Below are 18,283 nucleotides of genomic sequence, written 5' to 3' on the forward strand. Positions count from 1 at the left end.
TAAAATGCTGCCATATCCCATCAACCAAACCGTGCCTCAAAAATCCCAACACAGAGCGGGGTGAAAGCAGGAGTGACATGAATATAAGGGCGAGAGGCGGATCGGCGGAGCAGCGAGGCTCGTCTGAGCTAATAAAGTGAAATCTCTATTCTTCCATATTCCAAAGCAAACGATGCAGCGACGAGTTTTGGAACCGAATGCTGCAATTATGCCGTTGAGACGCATGCATTATGACGTTCGTGCCCAAAGAGAACGGCCTGCGGAACAAGACGCGGCAAAGCTCGGCCAAGGAGATCTGCAGACAAAATGAACGGATAAGCACCGGTTCAGCTGCAGTTCCACAGTTTGTGTTTCATACCCTGGTGTCAGCTCAGATGTTTGGGTTTCTATGGTAATAGGAAAGCAGAGAACTGGGCGCGGCGGTGGCGGCGCACGGGTAGAGCATATGACCCGTGTTAAGGAGGCCTCAGTCCTCGACTCGGCCATCCCGAGTCATATGAAGGTCGCTAACGGCGAAAAGAAAGCAGCTGTTTATGCAACGTAAACAGCTAAATAAATGAATGGAAATGCTTTTAAAGGTTAGCTTGGAGGCAAGGGAGGCTGTCTGACGGATCAATTTGCCTCACTTTAGGGTGTGAAATCAATATACCCTGATTAGGCATGTGTGAAGTAATCAACTTGATGGAACAGCTAAATCAGCGGGTCCCAAGCTCTTTTTAGCAACGCACCCCCATCCGTGTCCCAACCCGGTTGACGCACCCCCAATCTTCAAATAAAAAATATATATATATACAGTTGCAGTTACAACTCAACCAACATAACAAAGGTAAAAATTGCAATAAAGTTACACACAACATCCACAACAGAATCCTAAGGATTTTAAGGTGCATCGGCGGCTCAGCGTGGATCCAGAGAAAGATCGGTCACACCTCAACAACCTGAACCGTCCCTGAAGCAGACACCATCCAGTCTGACTCCCACTTTTACGCCACAAAATACAAACACAAATAAGTTGAACGGCAAAAAAAAAAAAAAAAAAAATCAAACCAAATCTGTGAATGTATCGCATGCCAGGGGGCTGACGACGACACTCTTTAGTGTGGACGCTGTTACAGAGCGAAGTAACAGAAACAGCAGCAGAACTGGGAAAATTTCAATTAACACGTGTAAAATTTAGGCAAAAACGTGCATCTTAACGAATTATCGTCCTATTTACTTTTTTTCTCCTAACATGTATAGAAAATACACAATAAGATGTTTAAACTCCTTTTCTAATGTGGTACTACGTGTGGAACGTTTGTGATTTAATTTAATCAGGATTCATCGAATAACAGATTTTTCTTAGATTCTTGCTGGTTTCTTTGGGGGAAATATGCAAAACTACGCGCGGTCGAGTCTTGCGGGAACACCATAGGATGGCGTTAGTATACAAGAACCAAAACGCATCTGTCACATCTTCCGACAGCATAGCAGCACTTCTCCACTTTAAGAGCCAAATCAGGTTTTAGCTCACTTGGTGCTGTAAATATTCCATCCACCCTGGCATCCCCAAAACGAGCAGTAACCAACAAGTCCTGCAGTTTTTCTGTGCTCTAAGTGCCTGGTTACTGTCTATGTTAATACGCATGCTCACTTTATTCAGTCTCATTGTTCAGCTCGTAACGAGTAAGACAAATGCTTGTTAAATCAGAACAGATTTGCGTTCATAAAGTACAGAGTTTATGAGCACGTTCTAAATGCCATCACTCTAACGGCTGCGCTGGGAGACCCCATGCAGTTCAGATTACATTAGAGCACACGCAAGAAGCGGAAATTCTCAATTTAAATTATAATAAGGTTCTTCAAAACATAAAGCCTCCGAAGAAAATTACTTTCTTCCCCAAAACGGTCACCTCGTCTCTCATAGTATCCAAAATTACAACAAATGAAGCACAACACCCTAATGTGTGGTTTCCCTGGCAGACCCTTGGCTGCTCGGTTAGCTCATTCCCCTGTTGTCGTGGGTCACACATCTGCATCTGAACCCCGCCATGTGTCCTGACGACAGTACGGACGCTTCCTTCAACATAACCCGTCTCTGTCTGAGTTCTCATATTACTCAAAAGCACTCATGCATTAACGCTCCTCTTCTCTATCTTCACCACAGGAAACCATTAGCCTGCTGCCAGTACCACCAGACCTGTGTTCCCCTTTGCCAAGCTGCCCCTTTTTTGCAACCTTGGGTGAATCTTCAGCCACATCCTTGTCATAGCTGTGGCTGATCTAAGCTGACACAGCTTAGATCAGACATTTTCTATGGCTGTACAGCAACGCTGCTCTACGTTATATTGTCGAGCCATCAAACTTTGGGATGGCTCGACATAGGGAACCTACATGAAGGGTGCTGTTGTAGTGATGCTAAACATGCTAATTTTGCTCATCTTGAACATTTAATGCTAAAGACAACATAAACGTTCAACCTCATAAATATTTTTGTCTGTTTTAATTAAAGAATTAGCAAAGCCCTACCTTACCGGGACTGTTCTCCCATATATCCGCAATGACATCATCTGGGCTTCTAATAGAAATTACTTATGATTGCTCATGGTAGGAAAGCTAGAAGAGTATCCTTCCTCCTGTTCCTTGTCATGTTATCTTTCTTAAAGAAAAATCATAATTGGCCAAAAATAAGTATTGGTGGCTCAATGCTTTGCAGAAATTTGACACAATACTCTGATCGGTGAATCTCTAGTCAACACATTAGGAAATAAACAAAAAAGATACGTCTCTGTGTGTTCAGTAATGAGAAATAGAGAAAGTTAAGAACATTTAACTGTTGGACTGATCGGTTTGCTTGGTTGAATTTGCAAAGGCAAAATCTGAGCAAAGATTGAAGGGTGAAAAAAAAAAAAAAAATAGAACCATGACAGCCAGTGTGTCCTTCACTCTCCTCATCCAGCTCTAACTTTGTGGCCCTCCTGGGTCCTCCACCTGGGGGATCTGTACCTAGTGTTACAGCATGATAGCCTGCAGTACTTCCTGTGAGGGTCACATTGGGTTGATGACGGGGACTGAAGGCCTGATGGAAATGAAGGCACCACATGCCGGAGGCGCCGAGCTTTGCCGTCGGCCACAGAAACAGAAAACACATGATCGTTAAGCAGATTTGACTGCGGGGAGCCCTTACAGTCAGTGTCATCAGCCGAAAAATATCATTCCCGCTGACTGGCTTTCATTCTAAAGTGTGGGAACGGACAGCGCAAAACGGCCTTTTCACTATAACTTTAGGACATTTCTTCTTAAGGTTAGTCTATTTCTGTTCAGTGAGACGTTCTGAGTTGTTTCTGAAGCGGTTTTACAACATCCTGAAGGGGTTTTGAGCGTACATGGTGAAATAAGGAAGTTTAATAAACTGAATTTGTGCTTACAAGATGGAAAATGCAAAGCCACGACTGGTGAGGGGGAACTAACTTGAGTAATGCACAGAGTTACCAGCTGGATATCAATGACGATTGGAAAGCCCACCTGATGTGACAGATCTCTGCTTTCCCCGCTGCGAGTCAGAGGGTGTGGAGGTGGCCATTGAAAACGTTCGAAAAGTTTGGACTGCGTGCAAATTTATTTCAGGAAGATCGGGTATTTCTAAGGGTGAAGCTTAGCATTTTGCTTATGGGTGGAAGTTAAGAAGAGGACAAATAAATAAAAACAGATTAGTGGATCTCATTTCATACATTATTCTATTCAATTACGTTATGTGCGCCTTTTTGCTCACCCACACAGCGCCGCTTACGTTTACCTTCCGCCCTTGTAAAGATGTGCTTGCATATTTTAATATTATTTATTATATTATCTTGCAGTGGTAGCACAGTGTAACACTGCACAATGCAGACAAATCCAACCTATAATTTCACAAGGAAAAAAAACAGCAACTAACTTTAAGGGCATGGACACACATTGGTTCGTTTTACAGGAATGATATTGAGGGGAAATAAATTGAGAAAGGGATTCGGTTGCTAATAGTTAGGGGGAGAACTGACCTGGAGCGGCATGTATGTTAAGAAGACGACTGCAGGACTAGTTATGACTAGTTTATATTTGCAGATTGGACCAACTAGTACCAACAAGATGTACTTGTGGTACTCTGTGAGGGGATGAAATGCAAACTATCTGTATAGTATATACGCAAAAAGCAATGGAAAAAAATAAAGAGCAAAGCTAAAGACCTAAATCACGGCAAACAATCAACACATGGCATATTTCTAACAGCAGCAAGGATGATTGTAGCATTTCTAGTGTAGATTGAAACAATTAGATTATATAACCCCATTCGGTTTATTTTATGTGTCTTAATATTGTGAACCAGTTGTATGTTTCACTCAAGGTTATCGTATCTTGATGATCTCATACCGATCCATAATCACAGATCAGTGGGTCGGGATCTGTGCATCTAAATGGTTGTAAGGCTCCATGACCGAAACAAAAAAAAACATGCTCCTGCAAGGTGACCGTAAATTGCTTCGTATGCATTCCCACACCTCCTCCATCAGTCCGTGCTGTCAGGGAGCGGTCAATAAAAGACATCACGCAGGAATTATTGAACACTTTATGGATATGATGTGCTCTCCGTTATTTCCCTCCCCCCCCTCCTCTCCGAGACGCAGATGCTCTCGTCTACCAGCAAATCTTCACCTCGCTGAGGTCCAAACGACGGGATTTACAGCTGATAGCGAGCTCGGTGGCCTCGGCACCGGCGCGCCAAATGTAGTTCACGGTGAGAAGGCATCCAAACATGAGACACAGTGCTAAAATACAGGACTGTCTCAGAAAATTAGAATATTGTGATAAAGTTCTTTATTTTCTGTAATGCAATTAAAAAACATGAAATGTCATACATTCTGGATTCATTACAAATCAACTGAAATATCACAAGCCTTTTATTGTTTTAATATCGCTGATTATGGCTTACAGCTTAAGAAACCCAAATATCCTATCTCAAAATATTAGAATATCGTGAAAAAGTATACTAGTAGGCTATTCAACTAATCACTTGAATCGTCTAATTAACTCGAAACACTGCAGGTTTTCCTGAGCCTTGAAAAACACTCAGCTTGGTTCAGAAAACTAAATCACAAGTATGGTAGTGGGTAAGAGAAGACATAAGATTCTCACAGTAACTGGTGTACTGACCATGGCATTACTGTCCTTGATTGGCCTGCCAATTCCCCTGACCTGAACCCCATAGAGAATTTGTGGGGTTTTGTGAAGAAGAAGCTGAAAGACACCAGACCCAACAATGCAAATGAGCTAAAGGCCGCTATTGAAGCATCCTGGGCATCCATAACACCTCAGCAATGCCACAGGCTGATTGCCTCCATGCCACGCCGCATTGATGCAGTAATCTGTGCAAAAGGATTCCCAACCAAGTACTGAGTGCATTAATGGACATTTTCAAATGTTAGATTTTGTTTTGCTGTTATATTTTTTTTTTACTTGGTCTGAGGAAATATTCTAATATTTTGAGATAGGATTTTTGAGTTTTCTTCAGCTGTACGCCATAATCAGCGATATTAAAACAATAAAAGGCTTGCGATATTTCAGTTGATTTGTAATGAATCCAGAATGTAGGACATTTCATGTTTTTTAATTGCATTACAGAAAATAAAGAACTTTATCACAATATTCTAATTTTCTGAGACAGTCCTGTATAACGTTCAAAATGTTACCGACGCACAGACCTTACTTACGGTATTAAAAATAATACCGGCGACCTGTGCATCAATAAAGATTAGGGTACTGACAGCTGGAAAGCATTTTTAAGTGGTCCTCACAGAGTCATCTAAATGATGCCTTTTACAAGTTTTTCCTGTAAAAAGAAACACGGCCGTGCTGCGGGTGGATACCGGTTTACAGGGAAGAATGAAAAGAGCACAGATTCGCGCACGTGGTTCCCCTCCGTTAACCGGGACCGACAGTTTACCTTGAGGAGCAGTGAAATGGTATAATGTCCCGAGTAAAAACCCTCCCACGGCCATTTATCACCAGAATAAATCCTTTCCTTTGTCGCTTCCCAGAGTCTGTGCAGCCGAGAGGAGCGGCAGCAAAATTAGAACGTAATCTATCTGAGGGCAGAGGCGTCGAGAAGACTAGATCAATAACCCGAAGAATTCGAGCCAGGAGTGGATGCTTTCAGATAAAAAGGACGGCAAACTTCTCCAGGCAATTCCAATACATACAGACGTCGGGCTTCTAACAGTGCTGTCTAGGGTTTGAGGATATAACGGTACGTCCCACGGGGTTGGCAGGCAGCCTGAAGTCAGGCCCTCTCGGGCACGGAGCGCGGAGTTCTAGATCGCTCGCGCTCAAATCCTAAATAAAACAGGTTGAGACATAATTCATCGTCTCGGGCAACGTCAGACTGCAGATCCGCAGCCGCCCTATGAGACGTCTCGGGGTCATTCCTGTGTGTGAGCACCAGAGCCACGGAGGCAGGGCGTGCCTCTGCTTTTCCGCTGCACCCAGACGTCAATACGGCATTAGCGACAACGTCTCCCAGGAGAGCGCCGGACTCGGGAGGCGCCGAAGCATGAAAACAGAGATGATCGAAGAAAAAGGACGAAGGGAGTGGGCAGACGACGAGCGACTGAGTGTTCGACCGAGCAGAGCTGTAATTACACGCTGACGAGTGATAAAAATGACAAAACAAGGAGAAGAAATCTCATCTGGCGTCTAACTTTCGGCCGCTCCAACCAGAGGTTTATTGTTCTCTGAGCAGACAGCTGCATTTTTACAAATAACATTTTTACCCAAAAACGCATGAAATCCAAGGCAATTCCATTCCGCATAAAGTCCCCATGTGTGTCGTTATTATTATAAACAGGAATGCTGCTCTGTGAAGCCCTCTGGAGTGTCACTGAACCACATTAGTTAACCAAAAAAACAGCATGAAGACCTAAAAGCGCAGCAGGCAGGTGAGGGAAGGTCACCTCAGATCTGACAGTTTTAGATACAAGCCTGCTTAGTGGGAGGACAACAAAGTGACACAAAGATCCAGGGATCTCTGCAACCTCCGATGAGCATTTGCAGGAACAGTCCCGCGTCACGTTCGGAGGATTTTCTCATGGCTCGTCCAAGACCGCTTGATTTTCTAAATATAACACAGCAGTTTTTGGCCCACGTCGAAGTCGGTGCGACATGAAAAGGAGCCCCGACGTTAAAATATAAAACGCGCACCATCTAGAGACGCAAACGGCATCTGAGCTGCATTTGGAAGATATCCGTTTTAGGTTTGAAATATTTTAGGACGTGCGGTTTGTTGGTTCTGCTTTGTGCTGCTTGGCACAGCGTGACTTACCGCCTGAAAATGCCGCACACTTCCATGCATAAAGGAAGCGGCAATAATTACCAGTCGACGCTTTCCTTTTTGCACGACGGTCCGAAAGCTTTTCGATCGCCTGTTAGTTCTCCCTGAAGGGACACGTTGCAATCGCTCGCAGAGAAAATGTGTCCTCCTTTTTTTTGTGACACTTGTACACTTGTTCCCAATGCAACACGGAGAAGAGCTTTGAAGAAGTCCAGAAGAGACAGATGACCATACTTTGAAAAAAGAAATAAAAGTTTCAGAGCTTTACTGAGAAGGATAGGATTAACTGAGTCATTCATTAAAGATGTACCCACCCCCTCACAGGGGGGGGCCAGCAGAGGCCCGGTCCCCCATCAATCAGCAGGTATCAGTGGCCAGCCTAAACCGGGAGGGGCCGGCGGTGCTGTGTGAATAGATATTCCTTCCTAAATGCCAATCATTCATCAATCTGCCAGGCTCTGATTAAAAAGTCAAAGAAGGTTTCAAAGCCCCGCTGACACCGTCGTGAAAGCGAAGCCCAGGCGCACGATGTAGCCGTAAACCGTCGAGGGTGAGCGGCAAAGCTCGAGCTGAAGAGACACAAGCTGCCCCGGGTAACATGCTTACTTGCTCTTTGTTGAATAAATCATTGTTATAAAACCTTGTGAGGGATAGTTGAGATTTTTCAAAGTGGAGTTGTGTGAAGCTGCTACCAGCAGTCATTGTCGTTCCAGCAGTAAACGGTCGCAGCTGGAAGACTAGCAGATGCTAGTTATCATACATAGCTGCAGATGTCTATGCAAATAACAGATGGTTCTGCAGCCCGAGCTTGATTAGTGTCTGTAAACGGTGATTTTCCAGCTTTGTATTGTGGATTGGATTTTCTTGAATTTGACTAGGCCATTCTAACACATGTCTAGGGTTGATATCCAGTCAACCTCTGCCCTAGTCTTTTACAGGTTTTCTACCACGATTACTCAGTGTTGAGCTCTATCCATCTTCCTCATCAGCTCTGATCAGTTCAGGAAAAGCATTTCCACTGCATGATGCTGCCAATATCAAGATATTGTGTTCAGGGTGTTGGGTGATGGTAGTTTTCTGCCACAAGTAGTGTTTCATATCTGGGCCGAACCCCTTCGTTTAGGTCGCATCAGACCAGAGGACCTTCCTCAACATGTTTTTTACACTTCCTATGTCACATGTTCAGCATCCAGTAGCTTTTCTGACCTGTTCACACTCAAGATGTTCGATTTCACAACAAACGCTTCAGGTGGAATGCCATTTGATACGGATGATCAACAAACTAAGACTTTAGAGTAAATAGGTACAGATTTTCTTGCAAATAACTGATGTAGACGTAGACAAAGTACATTTTTGAAACTGCTCGGGTGACTTTGAAATGCCCCTACCAGCCATTACCTCAATTTTGAGGTCCAAAATAAAATCTGTTTATCCAAACTGAGGCGACTAATAGCCAGTGTTTCCTACTGTAGACAAGATATTGGCTGCTGATAGCTACTCTACAGAACACCGCTTTCAGTAACAACAGCAATTGAGCAGTTTTCTTTAGAGCTAGATGCATATTTAAGAGGGCCATTTCTTCTCTTCAAACCTTTCAACTATTGTGTTCAGTAAAGCGCGACGCACGCCTCCTTTATTCGGCTAAATGGAGAACGGGTTATTTGAGGCCAATGGTCTGCTGTCAAGGGAGGCTTAGCCGCAGCTGCAGCGAACTAATCTGCCGCCGACGGTGAATATTTTGTGCTTCGGTATGCTGCGAGGCACCCCCAGGAGATGCATGTAGGGGATTAGCTCGAGTCATAACTGTAATTCAGGCTGCTATATTGAGAGGAAATCACTTGTGTGTCTGCTGTTAGTATTACAGCTGTGGATAAGGGGGTGGGGCGAGGTCAGGAGTTCACGGGATTAGTCAGCGGAGGAATATTTAACCTCTCCGAGCTTTTGTAATGTGAAGTCAGAGGCTCATAGCAAAAAATAATGGGCTGACATTGTCCTTTTCATATGCAGCCTCCCCGCTGAGAACAGGAAAGTGGGCTGAACAGAAGCCGATGAGACGGGAATCACTCACCTTCGCCTTGCCGGTGCTCTGAAGGATGTGCACCAGCGCGCAAGCCATCTCCTCCTTGTTCTTGACGCTGATGGCCGGCTCCAGCACCGAGCACAGCAGCATGTAGTTGTTGGTGGTGTACTCGGCAAACTCCTTGTACATCTCCATGGGAAGGATGTTCATGCTCTGGTAGCGAGTCTTTATCCGGATCATGGGGCCCGCCGTCTTGCCCTTGGGCGGGGTGGGGGTGCTGACCGGGTACCACTTCTCCACGAACTGCCGCCCGGTGACGGCCGCCACGGGGATGCTGACCAGTCCGATGTAATTGTTTTTGTCCTTCTTCTTCTTCTTGTCCGAGTCCTTGTAGAGGTGCGCCGTGATGCTCCTGACGGCGGGCAGGTTGCTGAACTCAAAGTGCTCGCCCCAGAAAACGTTGTCGGTCTTGAGCTTGCAGGTGGTGCGGGCGTATAGCGAGTCGTCGAGGAAGAGCTCGCAGAAGTATTTCTTCTTGGCCGGCAGGTCCTTGGCCTCGATGATCCACAGCTTCAGCATGTTTTCGACCCGCCGACTGTTGTCCTATAGAGAGAGAGAGAGAGAGGGGATGACAGGAGCTGAGTTCATCTTCGGAATAGGTGGGAGGAAAAAGAAAATACAGCATGATTGACATTCCAAGATTTAAAACATATACAGTACATTAAAATAGGCCCGTATCTGATATTAAACTGTATTTTCTATCTTAAATGACAAAGGGAGGAATTTCAAAAAATGCCCGTGAAGCAGTCAAAGATTTCTGTCCAATTTCCATCCATTCAAAAGCAAAGATGCAGTATTTCCCTTGTGCTTTTTTAGCTAACTGCAAGCAAAGCCGTTCTCAGGTAATCGACTGATTTTGCCACATCATTCACATTGCCTTGAAACACCAACTCAGAAAAGAGAGCTGCTTTAATGGCGTTTTAAAAACGAAATAACCGGCCCCCGGGAAGTCACAGAGATGGCCTTGAGTGTGTCTTAAGTGCTGGGTCAGCGTACATCCAGATAAGAACAGAATCCTGTGTGGTGCAAGAGAATGTCGGCCGGCGGCTAATGTTTCTGCTGTTCATAAACTAGGATCACCCAAAAAACGCTTACCAAATGTGTTCATGCACCTTTGTGGTACACCTTTGTCACATGTCAACCACAAATCGCAAGAGAGGGTAAAGTGGAAGAAAAAGTAGTGCCTTCGGTAATTAGCCTAGCGGTCGCCGTGCTTTAACAAAAGCCTCCCCACAGTATGATTCTTCCACCACCATGCTTCACTTTAATGATGGGGTTTTCAGGAGGATGTCAGCATCTTTCTCTGCGTGGTAGCTACATCCCCTACATGGATTCTGACAAACATTAAACAGTATTTCTTATGCCTTTTGTTCAACAGTGGCTTTCTTAATGCGACTCTTCCTTAAAGACGAGAATTGTGGAATATAGGACTAATAGTGGTTCTGCTAACAGATTCTCCCACCTGAGCGGTGTATTTCTACAGCTCCTCTAGATTTACCCTGGATTTTTTAAATTCATTTTCTCCCTGCCCAGTCTGTCCCTCTAAAACCAATTCAGTGCCATACTCTTCAAATTTGCAGACGATCAACTGATAATTCCTTCATTAGATTTTCAGAGCTTTGGTTTTTATTGTATCACCTAACCTTGCTTGGTTTTAACCCTGCTTTTTGCCCTAAACTTTCTGCTGTGCTCCTTGGTCCTCATGATGTGTTTTTGCTCACCAATGTTCTCTGACAATTAGTTTCAATGGATCTTATTTAGGGTGTGTGAAGGTTAAGTTTTTTTTTTTAAATTTTGACAACATTCATATTTATTTCTAAGATATTTGTAAAACATTGTATTGCTTTCCATTAACTCTAAAATCATCGTCTACTTTTTCTTGGGATCAATCCGAATACCCTAGTAGAGTAAGGACTCTTAAGCCGAAGTGGAAGTGCGTCAGCGGTCGCCATGAAAAGTGCTCAACCAACCCCGTCAAAGGTCAAAGAAAAGAATATTCGGATGCAGCCTTGGTCTGTCAGACAAAATACCTGTAAAATACGTTGTGGTTGCAATGTGACAAAATGTGAAAAAGGTTCAAGAGGCGTAGATAGTTTTTGCAGAGCTGCTGGCTTTCTAAAGGCTGTCTGGTGGTGAAGATGTCCCTGCATAAAGAGGGAGATAAATATTGAAGCACTGAAAGGTCTGTCATTGCAGTCAGATGTTTTTTTTTTTTTTATTATTTTGTCAGATTTGTTTCTAACTGAGATAAATGACCTTCAAACAGCAGCAGCCATGATAAGAGCTTGCTAAATGAATGAAAAACCGAGCTCCATCCCTCCCTTTCTTACGCACTTCAGCGTTTGAAACAAAAGATCGTCCTTAGGAGGATGAAACGAGCCCTCCCATGATGCCTTGCAGCGTCCACATTCACAGTGAAAGCCACGGTTCAAAGGGTGAAGTTTGGTATGTTTTTCCCCGTGTTGTGAAGGCAGCGACAATTACTTTCACGTAGGCATATTTATTTGGACTGCTGTTGATGAATAGCTGGCGGTAGAAGGTGGTAAGTGTTGTTATTGTTCCTGATGCCATGATCTTTTCAATTCGAGACTAGTCTTGTCCTTCTCATTATTAATAAGGACTAGCAAGGAGGGAACACATAGGTCACAGTGTCTAAAGGTGTCTGGAAGCGTATCACAAACAAATAAGCAAAATGAGTTCTGTTTCTCATCACATCTTTTAATCTAAAGCTTGTTACTGCCTACTAGACTGCAGCAGGGTCTTATGGCAAATTGTTGACTTCTGACTGAAAGAAAAATACTCAACATGTTTTCTACATACACTTTTGGCTTTCTCTCTGAAAAGCAGACCGAACCACTCACGTCCTCCAAGTCACCACTTAAAGACGTGACTTTTCTGAAAAGAAGCCCAAATACATTAGTGCTTGTTTATCTTTGAGAACTCCAATGCATTTTCTGAAAATCGTTCTCAGGTTCCTCTGTGCGCCCTCATCCAGTCGTTGTACCTCTCCCTCGGAAAACATTGAGCAATTTAAGTGAACGCCTTCTTTTTGCTTTGCAGGTCAATCCGCCCTGAATCCTGGAGACGATTCCTCCTACACCCTGGGATTGAAAAGCAATCACTTCCCGACCACATATATTCAGCCAGAGCAAACTCAAGGGCTTCATGTGCTGAGTCAGTCAGCCTTTACAAAGGTCCTATTATCTGGTTGTTTTACCATCAACAGAATTTGGTGGAGCTGTGTCAGAATTTGGATCCGAATAAGAATGTCTGCATCAGCCCGAATCTGACCGTGTAGTGCTGTGCAAAAGTATTTGTTCCCCTTTGGACCTTTTTCACATTATTGTCATGTGACAGCCTCAGGGTTCCCCCGCATGGAATTGGGATTTTACTTGGCAGACCAACAACAAATTAACAAATAAGGTTGAATTCGAAGGGGAAATTATTTGACAAACACGAACAGAAAAAGCGTGGACTGCATTGGTATTCAGCCCGCTGAGTCAGTGCTTTGTAGAATCATCCCTTGTTGCAATTACGCCTGCATGTCTTTGGGGTATTCACTGTATCTACCTGTTTTACATATCCAGGAACTGAAATCTATTTCCCCCCTCTTTCTTTGCCAGACAAGTAATGCTGGGGTGGTGGGAGTAAAATGATGTGATGCATCATGGTTTAAATACAAGGAAAGTCCAGCCTTTAATTTTAAAACGTTTAGGGGAAATAAATACCCATCTTGTGGTTGGTACCCTGACCAATTTCTTCAAAATAGTCAAACTGTTAAATTGATCAGATTCTAAATGAACTGCTAGCCTGGGGTATTGATGTGACCAGACGTAGAGGCCTTCTTTTTCCCACTGATCCGGCTGATATTTATTGATTTCCACCTCACATTGTGAGCATCAAGGTAAATGAGGTAAAAAAAAAAAAGGAGAAAATATCCAAAGGGTTAGGGTTAGGGTTAGTGCATAACATTGAAAGCCTTTTCAAATTATGGACTCCACCAGTAGACCAAAGGCAGGACACTGAAAAGGGTCCATATAGGGTCTTTCAAGAGAATGATTAAAGACCTTCTAACCCCTCCGTACCAGAGCCTCACTCCGCCCACATCTAATAGCCAGAGGCAAATAAATGCTAAATAAACAAACTGGATGTTAAGCTAATAAATCGCTAACCTGAAAATCAGTAGAAAGATCGCAAAGCTAACTATTCCAACACCAACCCACTATGGAGGCGTACGAGACGGAGCCACTTTTATAACCCATCAGTAGGGACAATGGCCGAGACATGTAGACAGCACTATAAGACAACCATGTCTAAAGTTTATTAGGAGGGGAAAAAAAGCAGATCTAGGGGTTAGTTGTACTTTCAATGGTTCAACTGATGGGTTGGATAATTCAGCAGAGTGTTGTGCAACTGCAATAAAAGACAAACTGACTTAAAGGCTTTATTACATACCTTTGCAGGGGGAGCCCATATATGTGGTCAACACTGTAGCTCACTAAACAACAGAAATTGCACTGAAGCTCTGGCTAAATATTCAAATAACTAAAAACGTTTCCAAAAACAAAAGCACTTCTTCAAGCAATCTAATTAGTGAGTGGATATCAGAGCAGTGAGAGATGCAGAAGGGAAGATAACTCGTGACTGGGGCAATCTTCTTGCCTGGTCATGCTTGCTGCACGGAGGAGAAAAGCCCTCCAAAGTGTTTCTCCATTCCACCTCCGCTTCCTAAACCCTTCATTTGTACACTGCAAGAACGGCGAACCTTGTCGGGACGACAGCAAATTGCTGTTGTTGGTAATTACTACAGTGTTGACACTGTAATGTGTCTTTATCTGTGTTGCAAAGCGTGGTTTAGTAATTGGGACACCGGAGCTCGTTTGTGCTAATTGCCCAACGGTTCCCCCTGTCCCCGCACGTCGCCTGCGTTTACGTACCTTGTTCGGCTGCACGGCTCTCCTCAGGTTCTCCATCCATTTGTCTCTCTCGGCCGATGAGCGGCAGGAAAAACATTTGCTTCCTGTGGAAGTGGTGACCTAGCACGGAGGCACAGACAGAAGGAAAACAAATGCTTCGATGATCAAACCTCATGCACGGAAGAAAAAAAAAAGACAGCAAAGGTTTCTCAGCAGACCGGGTTCAGAAAATGATCACATTGGCTGTCTGAGAGGAATGCCCTTGTGGAAAAATAAACAGAAGTGGAAGAGGGGAAGCAGAAAATGACCCAGTGTTGTTGGGAAATGACTGAAACGTATTAATGAAGAAAGAGGATGACGACACGCTTGACTGGTCATTCTGGACGAGTCTCAAACGCAGAAATAGCTGAGAACATAGCCCCCAGGAAATCTATTTCAGTGATCGCGTGTTTACATGATCTACTTTGCACATTCTGACACATGCACACTGGAAATCTATACATGTTTGATGATATTTTCTAAGGAATTTTACGTTGAGAACCCTGACAATAAAGTCTAATCGTAAATCCAATTTGACATGGAGATGGTAGGAAGTGTTGGGCAGTCACTGATCAGACCACTAGGGATGGCTAATCATAGAAGACTGGGCTGTCCACAGGGCAAAGGGTCCTGAAACTTTTTTTTTTATTTTCTGTTACTGGACAGGAACTATGGAAACATGCAGAAGAAAATAGCTCAGTCATGTGCAAAATGCGGAAAACATATTGCACAACATTAGAGTGAGAAGGATGAGTGAGATTATTAATTATTTTATGCATTTCCCACTGTTATCTTTGGTAAATACAATTCACAGAAATAAAGCCATGAAGCAGCCTGATAGCATGGTGCTTAGTGTCTTTTGAGTTGGACAGGAGGTCATGTAAAATGCTCAGAGTGTTCTCTTTTCAACTATGTATTTGTTAGCATTTGCAAATGCATTCAAAAATAGGCATTAGGCTTAGTGCATTCCTGGATTAGTCAGAAATAACTTTAGTCATGCACCCGTTGAACAGCCAAGCAACTAAGAATATGCTTGTTGTACTTTGGATTTAGGATCTAGATCAAGACAGAAATATTTAGAAGGTTAAAATGTTTCCTGTTTTTCAAAAAAAAAAAAAAAAAAAAAACGCTATATGAAACAAGTCTTAATGGATATAAATGTCTTTGTTTCTTAAGATAAATATAGAAGCAAAATTCCCACCACTAATCACAATTTAAAATTAACTTTCTCCTTGAGCATATTGTTTCACCGGGTTCTGATGTTGGCCCATTGTTATTTGCTTCCTGTACACCAGGTTGTGGGATTATTCATTAGCAATTCCTGTTTTTGCCATGCCAAGGATTTTCAGAGTCCTTCGTTTTCCTTTTAACCACAATATATATCTAGAGTTGAAATACTACATAGTTTGAACTGTGTAAAATCCTGTTTTTCTGAAACATACTCTTAATCAATTTACTTTGTAGCCCCTACAATCTAGACGCATTTGACGTCGTCTTCTTTTTTGAAATACCCAGGACCATTGAAACAAACATCTGGTGGAGTAAAACCAGTAACTGATGATGGGTACTTTTCAACAGGAAAAGTATCCAAAACACACAGCAACATCAACAGATGACTGAATTTCTCAAAAATGTCCAGTGTCAGATCTCATTTAAGGATACAGTTGTATGTTATTGCTTTTTTTTTTTTTTTTTTTTTACTTTACATTTATCTTGTTTCTTTTTGGAATTTTCATCATGACATGTACTATATAAATCGACTTACTTGTCCATCACTTTTCAACCATAAATATCAAACAGGACATTGCTTCCTGCTGTTTGGATCCTCTACTATTTCCCCAACCTGTTTTTTTTTTTTTTTTATATATAAGGACCTCAGACTGAAACCTTTTGGACTGGAACCTATCCAATAACATTCTAACAATTTCTGACCCCAAAGAACAGGTCAGCGGAAACGGTTTTTGACGTAAAGCCGATGGAACAGTAAATGAGACGGATAAAAACCCACAGAGCCGTAACTCTGGTTGACCCAGCAAATCAGGAAGACGACTAATTAAAACAGCACAGCCTTAAGTGTCCTCTGGGCATCAACGGCAGCCAGAACAACCTGAAGGAGCAGCGGCAGCAGGGAGGGCGAGATGTAAACACAGCACCAACATATTATCAGCCCGTAACGTTGTTTAAATGAACGTGTTAGTGATTAACATACGCTGGGATCTCTGCCCCCCCCACCCCTCACCTCCTTTTATCTCTGCTGTGTATCAAGTCGGGCTCATTAGCAACCAGCCTACAGTGGGTTTTGGAGCTTCACTGTTGCCTGCTGAAACTGTAAACAATGCTGATGAGACTGCTGAGTCATTGTTGAGAAAAGTCGCAGGCGATGAGGCCGAAGCAATGAGCGGGGAGACCCTAAACCCGGATGGAAACTATTTTCCGTATGTTAGCCGTCGCGAACAACCCCTTTTTGTCATCGCAGTGACTTTTATCAGGTCTAAAATGACACTACTCCAAGATTTCTTGATGCACTGTGATTTATTCTAATACGTCTACAGGGGTGTGAACAAGTAATAGAAGTGTGTTGTGTGCTGCAGCGTTTAGTCAAGGTATCCCAAAGGGACTATTTCAGGAGGCTGGAAGGTGTAGCGGCGGAGTGAAAAAATTTAACTGTCGATCATTTCTCTGCTTTTTACATTTAGGGCTTGATCACATGTACAGCGTTCAGGGACAAAACAGAACTTCCTCATGTTGGGCTTTGGCCCACGACCAGTCAATCCTAAACCTGTAATTTCTCAGAAAATAATGCTATACAATGCTTATCTTGTATTAATCTTTTATTAATTTTGACTCATATTAAAAGATTTTCTAGGATAAAGTGCCTTTATATCAGAGTATAGGCTAAACTCGGTATGGGCTTTACTCTAACATGATGTCTGACATTTTCATTTTTTTTGAGATGGTTTTCTTTTGTAAAAAAAAAAAAAAAAAAAATCAAATCATAACAGCGTAGTAATTAGATCAAGTGCCCGGATGATTGATTCGTTCACTGATTAGTAAGGTTCATTTTTAACATAACGTTGGAGACGCACCGAGGATTATGTTGGTGATTTTGTTGGATGGCTTGCTTGTCGGGACACCCAGAGGGACCATAATTGAAACAGTCATCAGTTTGACAGCTCTGCAGGTTGACAGGTGCATTCAGCTATCAAACATTTCTATTAATAAAGTACCTAACACCTCCTAGTAATAGCACATTTATGTGTTATTAATACGCTTAAAGGAGCCATAAGCAAAATTTCAATATGTTAGATAGAAAGAATTAAAAAATGATGATGTGAAGAACTAAAGGTAATATTTCAGATAGACTATGGTATTACTTCACATCGCAGCTCTTTGCGTTTCTCTGCAGTCTCTTGTTCACATGCCCGGACCGGATATGTGAACAGCTGCCACTCCGGGCTTAGCCCCACCCTGGCCTAAAATACCACCATCAGAGCAGCACAGTGTTGCAGCAACATGGCGGAGAACACCCCCAGCAGATCATATTGTTCTTCAGCTAACAGAATTATAACGTTATGAGTTACTTCTTCTCTAGACACATTGCTCTGAAAGGCGATGCTGTTTTGCTGTGTTTTTATCCTGTACAAATATGCCCATAAGGCGACTTGGCCATAACTCCTGTTTTGGTCTACAGACAATGCTCAAGCACCACCTAGCGGTGAAATGTCGCTTATTGCTCCTTTAAGGTTTTTAACACACAAAATACTAGTAAACACAGGAGGTGTGAGGAAGTCACTACAAGGAAACATACTTTCTTTGGAAGTGGGCAGAAGATCCTAAAACTTTTTTTCACATTTTCATTTAATAACTTGAAATGAATTTCCTTAGGGTTTTCTATGATTGACCAACACA

The 18,283-nt window shown here is 42.9% G+C and overlaps 1 protein-coding gene across 10 annotated transcripts in view; it reads right to left on the reverse strand.

Moving 5' to 3' along the window:
* dab2ipb (DAB2 interacting protein b) overlaps positions 1-18,283 on the reverse strand; it is a 238,381-nt gene that overhangs the window by 32,971 nt on the left and 187,127 nt on the right. For all 10 annotated transcript variants that reach the window (XM_036140370.1, XM_012866171.3, XM_036140369.1 and 7 more), the window contains 2 exons: positions 14,357-14,455; positions 9,408-9,962 (listed from right to left, as the gene is read on the reverse strand). In XM_036140370.1, coding sequence (XP_035996263.1) covers positions 9,408-9,962; positions 14,357-14,455 — 654 coding nt within the window. The remainder of the gene's footprint in view (positions 1-9,407; positions 9,963-14,356; positions 14,456-18,283) is intronic.

Source organism: Fundulus heteroclitus, chromosome 8 (genome assembly GCF_011125445.2).
Source record: "Fundulus heteroclitus isolate FHET01 chromosome 8, MU-UCD_Fhet_4.1, whole genome shotgun sequence".
NCBI classification, from domain to species: Eukaryota; Metazoa; Chordata; class Actinopteri; order Cyprinodontiformes; family Fundulidae; genus Fundulus; species Fundulus heteroclitus.